Source organism: Ammodytes marinus (assembly GCF_949987685.1).
Source record: "Ammodytes marinus genome assembly, chromosome: 23".
NCBI lineage: Eukaryota > Metazoa > Chordata > Actinopteri > Uranoscopiformes > Ammodytidae > Ammodytes > Ammodytes marinus.
The window spans coordinates 5,644,887-5,656,347 of record NC_137227.1 but is presented as its reverse complement, the minus strand read 5'-3'; the positions used below and the strand labels follow the sequence as shown (position 1 = coordinate 5,656,347).

Here is an 11,461-nt window from a genome sequence, read left to right as displayed (position 1 = left end):
TTTGTTAAAACTATGTTTTGTTTGTATAATGTGTTCACTGCATTTGAAATGGACTAAGAATTGATAAGTGGATTAGCAAAAACGTAGATCTACAACCTCACCCCGATTACTTTTGGATTACATGTGACACAGTGCATTTATTTAACTAAGTGGGGCTTTCAATAAAGGCCCATGGCCTCTGACTTTCACACCTGTACGTCATCTCCTCAAGAACAAAAACACCATAAAGCTCTATTATTTTACCATGAATCATTTCACAACCACACAATAATCAGAATCAATACAGAAAACAAGAAATACTCGTATTCTTCTTATCACAGCAAAGATGATCCATCAGCGGCAGGAAGCCAGAAAGCAACTGCTAAGAGAAATGTGTGATGCTGACAGAGAGTCATTTTCCCAGGGGAAGCGCATCTTACAAGACATGAAGAACAAAGATCTGTCCCATCTGATTGTGAATGACAAGCACGGCATCATCTACTGTTATATTCCCAAGGTAATACAAACAAAAACACACATAGCACACACAGTCAGAGGTGGGCACAGGGGGGTTCAGAGTGACTAAGTGGCCTTTTTTAAAAATCTTTGTACAAACCAGTGTATTTAAACTGTTGGCTAATGGGGCTTCCCCACTTGCCCTATCATTTGAGCAACCCTTTGGTGGAACCTTAGAGCACAAGTTAAGTAATTTTGGTTTTACCATAGGGTATCTAGTAACTGCGCATGAGCCCCACCCCCTACCTTTATTTTCATCTGAAGAGCCGCCAGGAAACACAGGACACAATGTGGATCATGCGAGCCCGCCAACACCAATAGCTGACCCTGAAATGTCTGGTCAATCATTAGTGATTGACTGTACTCACCTGGACCTATTTTATTCACAGAGGATTTATGATGAGTTATTTTTTATTTTGTTCTTCCTTATGTCATGCCCTATTCTCTTAATTTCATCAGTTCTTGTTTCAACAGCATTTACTTTCTGATAGAGACTGTCACATATCGCGTTTCTTGGAATAATATAAATTTTCTTTGCTCAACAATACATATCTTTGCCTTTTCCGATAACACTTCTAATTCTATAGCATTATATTTCTCTTTTTTGCTCTTGCTGTCACCCTGCTCTATGTCCAAACATGGAAACCAGTAACAAACGCAAACCATCTTCAAATCTACTACCTCTAACCTGTTGTCATTTGCGTTGTTACTAGTTGATCACAAGCACAACCACACAAACCAAACATGCAATTTTTTTAGAATGCTCACGTAATTTAGCACGCTATTTTTGTACCTTAGTAGATCAACCCCTAAAGGCCTTTGCACACCGGGCGCGACGCAAATAAACGCAACGTAAAAGCGAATGTTTTGAAATGTGAATTTTGTCGCGTCTCACTTTAGAAGCGACGTCCCAGAAAAATCGAACTCGGTTCGAAAAAATAAAAAACGCAAATTCGCGATGCGAAATGATGGCGCTGGTGTGGAAGGTTGTATTGACTCTGTATACGTTTGTTAATTAACGGAATAATCGCACGAATAAAACGCGCCCGGTGTGTAAAGGCCTTAAGACTTATTCTTATGTACAGGTGGCGTGTTCCAACTGGAAGAGGGTTATGTATGTCCTGAAACAGAGCGAACCATATGACGACCTAATCTCCATACCTACAGAGTTGGTCCACAACCCTAAATTGTTCCCTCGCCTAATCGATTCCCCGATACCAGAGATGAAGGTCAGTTCACAAAATGTTCAGAGGTTTCCTTAAAGTTTAAAAGATAAAGCATGTGAGATAGTTAGTCCCATGAGCATTTGAATAAAGCAGAAGAGTGTTAGTGTGACAGAGGGTTGATGTAAACTGATTTGTTGATTACAGGCAAAGCTGAAGCATTACACCAAGTTCCTGTTTGTCCGGGACCCGTTTGTCCGTCTCATCTCGGCCTACCGAGACAAGTTCCAGGGGCACAATAAGGATTTCTACAAAGCCTATGCCCGGGACATACTGCGCCTATATGGCAACCAGCCTACTCCACCACAGTCAGTGGATGAGGCGTATGCATCCGGCATGCGCCCCTCATTTTATAACTTCATTCAGTACCTGCTGGACCCAATGACGGAGAGAAGGAGGCCCTTAGACGAGCACTGGAGGCAGATGCATCGCCTGTGCCATCCCTGTCTCATAAAGTAAGGCCATTTCTTGTAGGCAGGGCTGCAGCTATAGAGGTCATGTACTGGCAAAGTGGAACAAGATTTGAAACAATACACCAAAAAATATAACCACTGGGAGGAAAACGTTAAATAAATAAATAAATAAATAAGAATTATAAATGTTTTTTATGATCTCAATATTTTTAAAATATCAGTTGCTAGGTGTCTTGTATTAATAATCATCAAAGTTATTTCAATCTCCAACTACATTGAAAGCTATATCAGGTCATCTGGGCAGGTCCTTCCAGAATGCACATACAATGTTTTGGCAGTTGATTTTTATTTTAAACAAAAAAAATTGTAGGATAATTTTTCCAAGTCACTGTTTTCCTCTTCTGTAAAATGGCATCGAAATAAGTTAAAATTCTTCCTTTTATTGCTAAAATGTGACAATAACAAATGAATTGAATGTAAATAGAGAACCAGTCTTTTTAACCTATAGTTTAATGTTGCTTGTTGTACTCTCAGGTATGACTATGTTGGCCATCAGGAGACTCTACAGGAGGACGCTGAGCAGCTACTGAAGATCCTAAATGAGGGCGACATTAGGTTCCCTCCTTCCTTTGAAAACATGACTGCACATGATTCTGCATTGGACTGGTTCAGAACAGTGCCCCTAGAGGACAGGAGGAAGCTGTACGAGCTGTATGAGGAGGACTTCAGGCTCTTTGGCTACAGGAGGCCTGATGAATTGCTCGATGGTGAGATGATGTCAGGATTTTGGGGATAAGAAACCACATTTTCCTTTTGATAAGGAAATATTTGACTTATTGGCTTTGTTACATTAGGAGCTCTGTTGCTTGATGAATGGCTTGATTTACCACCACAATTCCGAAAAAGTTGGTACGTTATGTAAAACGTATCAGTGATTCTTGAGAAGTGGGACAAAAGGCCGTCTTCCAATATTAACTGCTATTATGTTTAAAAGTAAAAATATTTAAAATTGGAGCTGTTATTAGGGATTAAGAATAGAATGTCTGGAGCACAATTTTCCCCTTAAATGTACTTGTTATCTACTCACGATGTCCAAAACAGTGTGTCTACAGAGAGGGGTTCAATCATTCATGTGCAATAAAACCTATTAAAAATGTACTTTAATGATTAAAAAGAGCTTTTGTCATCAAAAGCAACACTAAATAATCTATCATATCAATCTCCCCACACAAAGAAGACTGTCTAAATGAAACTTAAAGTAAAACAAATAGCTATCTTCCAGGGTACTGCAATACATTGTACAGATGTGCCACCTTTGTAATGTCATACAAACGTATTGAGTCTGATTCTGAATGTTATCAATATGTGGAACTGTCTATCTGGGCAGGCAACATTCCAACCACAGTCAGTTGCATTACGACAGTATACTGCAGGGGTGGCCAACCAGTCAGAGACAAAGAGCCACATTTTTTACTGTGTTACTGCAAAGAGCCACATCGTACACACGGGTACACACAGTGGCGATTCCAGGAAATTTTGACTGGGGGTGGCCAAGGTGGGCCACAGAGTTAGAGTGGGGTGGCCATCGCACCCCTGAATGAATAGCATGTGATATGCTGTACAACCAATTCAAAGATGATTTATAATCCCAAATGCCCAAATCATGTTAGTATCCATTGTAATGTTTGTCAGAAAACTAAACCTCTGAAGGGGGGTCTGGGGGCATCCCCCTCCCAGAAGATTTTTTTGTGTTTTTAACATGTAATCTAAGCATTCTGGTGCATTCTGGCGAAGATAATAAAGGAAAAAGTCAATATTTATTTCAGCACAGATGAATAGTAAAATTAGCAAGACAACATAACTTGCTAGCAGCCAGATGCCTAACAACTGCACAGAGGGACGGATGACCACTAGCTTTTGACCAAATATCTTGTTAAATATATCTTTATTTATGAAAATCTGCCCTTGCTAAGAACATGTTACACTCGCTAACTACAAACTTTAATTTTTTTATTCAGATTTCAAAAATCTGCTGGGACACTTGCCTTTACACATGCATGGGTGGCACGCATGTCACAAGCACACTTATGCTGTTTTCAAGACATTTGCTGACCAGAGACCAGTTCTAGTGGCCACAGTACTACCATTAATTTAGTAATTGAAAATTGCAAACTGATCTCATATCAGTGGATTGGAGTGTTTGTGTGATGAACTTGGCAACTACCTATCAAAAAAAGTTAAGAAAGAAAACAAAATACATATCATCTCTGAACTAGGATACATATCAGGAAAAAAATTTAATAAAAAAAATAAAATGAAAATAAAAAATAACATTTGAACTGGGGGGGGGGCACTGGGGTGGCCAGTAAGATTTCAGGGGGGGGGGGCGTTTTTATTTTCGCGGGGAGCTTGCACATGAATGCACAAGCATTATTTATTAAAAAAAAAAAAAAAGAAAAAAAAAAAAAAAACAGGGGGCCCCACACTAGGACTTGAAACGGGCCCCCAGATCGTTAAGGCCGCCCCTGTGATAATGACAGGACTGGACTCCTACAGTCAGGGCCGACGGACTGGGTAGACAATGTATACAGTCGTGGGGGGGCCCAAGGCAGAGGGGGGCCCATAAAAAAAAAAAAAAAAACATTTGCGAACATGCACACACATAGGCCCACACAAAAAAAAAGTATAAAAAAAAATAAATAAAAAATATTATCACATAATTTGATATGAACTGAAGAGCCGCACGAAGCTGGGCAAAGAGCCGCATGCGGCTCGAGAGCCGCGGGTTGGCCACCCCTGGTATACTGTGTACATACTGTAAGTCAACCTGTGTTCCATTGGCACCAGGTTTAACATTTGGCATAACTGAATGCTGCCCCCTGGTGTTCATTGTAAAGAATGCATTTTCCCTGAAAGCAACAAAGGGGGGAAACTTACTTACTGTTCACTTAAAAAAGGATATATCCTGGACACCAATAACTGGTACCAATCAAGATTTGAGACCCATATCAAATGAAGTTTTTGAAAAATAACTTAATCTCTTGCCATTAGGGGAGAGTGGGGTGAGATGTGCCACTTTTTACTCAAAGTGACTTTAAAGTGAGGACTTAACAGTAAAGTCTCCAACTCAAATATGTACATATATTTCAGAGTGTTGTGCATCCCTGGCAATAAAAACTTTGGATCTGGAATAAACTGTTGAAGAAATATAGCTTTCGGAAAAAAGTTGTCTTGTGGCACAACTTGCCCCCGGTGTGGTGTAAATTGTGTCGTTGGAGAGAATACCATGGGGTAAATTATGCCATTGATATATATCTCATAAACTGTAATGCAAGACAAATCCATTCGACAAGCACTTATTTAAGGTTTATTTAAAGTAAATAAAGTAAATATTTTACAAAGATTGAATGACAATTTTCTTTGACAGACAAATGTTTAACTAGGAATTTCTAATTGTTTCAAAACATGTTGGTGAGGCTACTGACATCGATCCGTGAACAACTCACTATTTACAATAAAGCCATGAAACAAGCCAGACAAACATACTTCTCAAAATTGATCACTGATAACCGGGACAACCCCAAAATCTTATTTACAACCATTGATCATTTAATTAACCCTGTTTTTATTAAGACGGAAAGTATGTCAACCAAAAAAGAATGTGAAGAGTTTGCAGCTCACTTCAGTAGCAAAATAGAAACTATTAGATCCAATTTATGTCAGACTCCCCCTGTGAATTTTAATCACAAGGGATCTTTGTTTTTACATGAGGAAACACTAGAGACGTTTGTCCTGGTTGATGCTGAGATGCTGGGGAAAGTTGGTTCACAATTAAAAACAGCAACCTGCCTTTTAGACCCTATTCCCACATCCTTTTTTAAAACTGTTTTTAAATTTTTAGAAAAGGATGTTCTTAATATTATAAACTACTCTCTTCAGATGGGCATTTTCCCCACAGCTTTAAAGACTACCATGGTCAAGCCTCTTCTGAAGAGAATACATTTAGACCCCTCACTTCCCAATAACTACAGACCAGTATCCAATCTGCCGTTTTTAAGCAAAATTTTAGAGAAGCTTGTTTTTAATCAGTTAAATGATTTTATGAACTCGCACAACAATTTTGAAAAGTACCAGTCTGGCTTTCGAGCCAGGCACAGCACAGAGACGGCTCTGATCAAGGTGCTCAACGACCTCAGGCAGGGCTCCAGACTAACTTTTTCATTGGGTGCACCGGTGCGCCTAACTTTTTTATCTAGGTGCACCAGCATATATTTTGGGTGCACCCAATTACTGCTGTACTTTTTGAGAAATTGTGTGATTGCAACTATAGTGGCCAATATTGCGATTTGCGATGCAATATAATAAATAAATGGTATTATGATTCTTGGTTTTCAAAGAAAAATTGAGATTATTGATATTTCTGAAACCTGATCTCAATTTAAACACATATTAAGAATCATTGAAAATATAAAAAATAGTACTAGGCTAGCAGCCTACACTTGGTTTACAAAAATGTCTAAACGATTACAGCTTGCAATTTTTTGAGTGTAGGCCTACACATTTAACCGTAATATGGGGGGGGAGGGGTTCAACGTCACTTTTTTTGCCATGCTGTTGGGGTGACAGTGTGCCGCGAGAAAGACAAGCAGACAGACAGAGAGAGGTAGTCATTTCATAATTTTGCTTTTTGACTGAAGGGATCATAACTGCCTAGTGATATGTCATTAGACAGACTCCCGCTGTCGGGCCGTTGGGCTTGGGAGCCGACCAGCTGATCGGTCCAGCTGTTTGAGACTGAGATGAAAACAAAAGTGAAACTGAAGGTGGAGCGTGCAGTTAAATATTTAAATGAATAAATATTGTAACCAAACACAATAATGTGTTGTGTTATCTGCTTTAGTAGCCTACAGTTAATCACATTGCCCACCACTCCTGGAAATATAATCATTTTCCAAAGTAAAAAAAAAAACGGTTTTCATTTATTGATTTTTTCCTAAACGTTTATGATTTACCAAACGAGTACACGGCTACTCGTGCACACCCCTTACCTACAATGTTCGCAAAATAATAAAACACTTAATAAAAAATTAATAAAAAAATCCCCATGAAAATATAGGCATTCCTCCAGAGACGATAGTCTCTATCAACTTACTGAAACTTGCGTGGCCCTTCACTCTCATGCATCCGACTTTTCTCCGCACTGAATTGATAGACTCACTGGGCGAGTTGCCACCGGTCGCCACGCGACATATAGCTACTATAACTTTCCAAGTTTTAGACAGCAGTTCAATGTGTTCAACGTCACCGTACTGGATCTTAAAAATCCCCATATAGCAGACGTTGGCTTTGATTTCCGTCACAGTTCAGCGTGGATGCTGATGATGCGCGTCGGAGTCCATGTTTGTTTGTTTACTCTGCTGTCTGCACCATAGTCCGCACCTGTCTTGCACACCGTGCGCGCGCAACTACACACACACACGCACTGTCAGAGGAGACGAGGGGCGCTACCAAAAAGACGAGAGGAGCGGTTGGAACGCGTTAAACACGCGCGCACATTTACATTAAATCGCAATCGCAGCCATTTGTGCGGAATGTAATTGCACTAGCTCACATCCTGATTAGATGAATCGTGCAGCACAGCACCCAATATTACATAATATGACGTGAAAAAATTCAGGTGCACTGGTGCGACCAGTGAAAATATCTGGGCGCACTCACCAGATTTTCGGGCGCACGTGCGCCCAAATTAGGTGCCCTCTGGAGCCCTGCTCAGGTGCAATTTAGATAATAAAAAACTCTCTGTGCTGGTATTGCTGGATCTTACTGCTGCATTTGACACAGTGGACCACTCAATTCTTTTAGACAGACTTTACAAGCAGATTGGTGTCTCTGGTACTGTTTTTAACTGGTTTAGATCCTATCTTAATGACAGAAAATGTTATGTTACCTTGGAGGAATGCTCATCAAATAAGTACACAATGGACTGTGGCGTTCCTCAAGGTTCGATTTTAGGCCTAACTCTTTTTAATATCTACATGTTGTCACTTGAGAGAGTGTTGATATTTTTAAGGGCAAACTAAAAACTTACCTTTTTAGTCAGACTTTTTAATTAAGCAACTTTTTATTCAGTTATTTCATTATTTATTTAATTATTTTATATCTTTTATAGCCTATTTTATTTATATATATATATATATATATGTAGCCTGCTTTTATTTACTTTTTATAACTACTTTTATTAGTTATTTTATTTATTGATTATTATTAACACTATTTTTAATTCTAATTTTATTAATTTCTATCCTATGTAATTTTATTTATTTTGTATCTATAATTTTTATTTTTAATGTTTTTATTAATAGCTATAAAGAGCTCTTATTTATTTTATCTCTTTATTTTGTATTGTTTTAGTTTTACAGTCTCTAGTGTTTTCTCTCTGATGATGGCGTTTCCTCAGCGCAGTTTCCTTCCTGTTTTTAATGAATTTCTTATTTTGGGGTATGGATGGGTGGGAGGGGGAATGTTTTTGCATGTATGCATATCTCTGGGTGGAGGGTGTGGGGGGGGGGAGTTGTATTAAGCACTTTGTGTTACATTTGATTGTATGAAAAGTGCTATATAAATAAAGATTGATTGATTGATTGATTGATTGATTGATTGATTGATTGATACACTTTTGTAGAAATGGTGTCAGAGCTGATGAGGCTGATGAGTTAGATCTGTTTCTTCATATGGATGAGTATGGTATTCACATACAGCTAAACATTTTCTATCTCTTATCTTACAGTAAAGGTGAAGTAAGCGATTTATTTATGTTAATATAAGTGTTAAATCACTCTTTATTCATACAGTGATCACTTATATAGTGTGCGCATTTCACATAGCCGATCTCTCAGTCACTCGCTCTGCATGTAATCGGCAAATAAACTTTTCGGGGATCCCACTACTGATGATAACCAATAAGAAGAGAGAACGCTACAAACCGGCACCCGTCTCAATGCCGGTGCACGTGCAGAGTGGTTCTATAGACTGTCTGGTCTTTAATCGAACTGCGCACCTGTCAGTTGATAGGCCAGGAGGCGTGGCTGAATTGTAGGCCACAGCCTGGAGGAGGATGTTACAGAGCCTATGAGCTGCAACATAGTTACAAGGAATGGTCATTTAGTACAATTCCTTGTAACCAATATGTAGCTATAAACAAAGCAGGTCATGTTTTGATTCACCATGCTGTCATAGGCAGGCTCGCCCACACAAATGGCTGGGCCCCTGCAAAAGGACTGTTTTGTGATTATTATACTGTATATATTTTCAAAAATAGTAGCACATTTCTGACTTACTTACACGTTTATTGTTTTACCCTAAAACTCAAGCAATTGCTTAATATTCAACAGATTTTTACAAAATAACATTGGTTTTCTTGAGTATTCACTAGGTTTATCACAGGAGCAGGCAACAACAAAGGACACTTTCACAGATATCGCCTATGACCTGAGGTGCAGTAAAGAACTGGTCAGACATCCTTATGGTGTGACACCTGGGTCTGGTCTATGCAGTATGTTCAGTATGTGACATGAAACTCATGGAAAATTTTTCAAATTGTACCTGGCTACTCGTGTCAACCTGAAGACATAGGTCAAAGATGTTGGACGTTATTGTACCCAAAGGGAAATTCTTTAACACAAAAATGTAAGTTACGAATTTAAACCTCTTTGTAGACTCAGGAAAATAACAGAGTAATAACCCTGTCCACTTTATAAGAATGAAGAATAACAACAAAAGGTACACCTGTTTTCTGTTTTACCTGAGGGGTCCAAATACTTTTCACAATTCATAGAATAATACCCAGACACAAGTAGCAGAATGACTCAGAATGGTAAAATAATCCATATGCCAAAACTGTACAACAAAAACAATATATAAAAACCAAATTTTGTAACCATATGGCACACAAAAAAGGAAAGGAAAGTAATGCATAATTGTATTGAAGAATTACATTTATCTGATGTGGAGACACCTGAATTCATCAATGAATTTTTTTTACTGTAACTCAAACTTAAAAAAGCTCTTCAAGACTAGATTATTTTTTGAGAGTAATCTCTAGCGAACACTTGGTGAATGTTTGTTTATGTTTATACTAACCACGTTAATATTTGTCTCTCAGAGCCAGTGCCCCGTCTAGCTCATTCCCCGAAACGTCAAAATCGTAAATATAAACAGCTATTGGCTCTGAGCCAGGCTTTTTAAAATTGGTTAGTGACTTTTTTTCAGCGTGCCGTGCACACAGGACGGACATAAAGCGGAGGGTAGCGGAGGAGTAGATATTGGCAAGTTTTAAATGGTTATAGTGAATATTTCTGTTAAAAATAATGTTAAGCTGGGGAAAAAAAGGGGAAAAAATTTATAATCCATTGTACTGCAGTTGCTTTGCTACTCTGCGATTTAATAAAAAAACCTTTGGAGAAAAATATAAAAAATAATGTTAAGCTTAGTTAGGTTCTTGGCCTCTGAAGACCATGGGCCCCCCAAGGGCTGGGCCCTAGAAAGCTTTCCCACTTTCTACCCCTTATGGGCGGCCCTGGTCATAGGTAGGAACTAGGATGGTTTGGATAGATAATGGCCCAGGGGCTGATGTAAGATGAATTTCCCTTTTTTTTGTGTTGAACTCATAGGACCACATTGTATTTTTGTCATTGCGTGGGAAGTGCCAACGAGGAAGTTTTATAAGCCGTCTGGGCTTCTACCCAACTGAGCACCTGTCAGTTGATAGGCCAGGAGGCGTGGCTGATTTGTAGGCCACAGCCTGGAGGAGGATGTTTTCAACAGTCTATTGATTGCTGCAACATACGGTTTTATATGTCCTCTCAAAACACTTTTTGAGAGGATAAGATCTCGGTACGGTAGAAACAGTATACGCATGTTTCTGTAGTCTGAGGTACTGACCAGTGGTATTCTCTCAGTATCAAATCATCTATCAGAGAAGTTTGCAGCAAGGTAAGTGATGTGATAACTTATTAACTTATTTACTATAATGTGTAATATGAAATACATTTTAAAGACTAAGTAGTGTTAAGGAATTTTTCTGTACAATATAAAACAGTATTTATAAAATAGAATAGAAAGTAAAAAGTAGATAGATTAAATTGAAATGTGCAATATGAAATGTGATGGAAAAATATTTACAATATGTGCAATATGCAGTCAACTTGATGTACATTTTAAGGCATTTTGATGTGCAGGCTGAGTATTGAATAGTTTACTGTAAGAGTTCTTGGTTCAGAGTTCTTAGTCCAGAGTTCTTGGGGGCAATGGGAGGGGGGTTCACAGTCCAAT

At 38.7% G+C, this 11,461-nt stretch overlaps 1 protein-coding gene across 1 annotated transcript; it reads left to right on the top strand.

The window, feature by feature from the left end:
• Positions 1–325: 325 nt before the first annotated feature.
• On the top strand, positions 326–2,927 carry LOC307269442 (carbohydrate sulfotransferase 12-like; the record flags this gene model as incomplete). Its single annotated transcript, XM_080052410.1, has 4 exons — positions 326–496; positions 1,581–1,724; positions 1,866–2,173; positions 2,666–2,927. The coding sequence occupies 4 exons, from the start codon at positions 326–328 to the stop codon at positions 2,925–2,927; spliced, it is 885 nt and encodes a 294-aa protein (XP_079908536.1).
• Between the last annotated feature and the right edge of the window lie 8,534 nt (positions 2,928–11,461).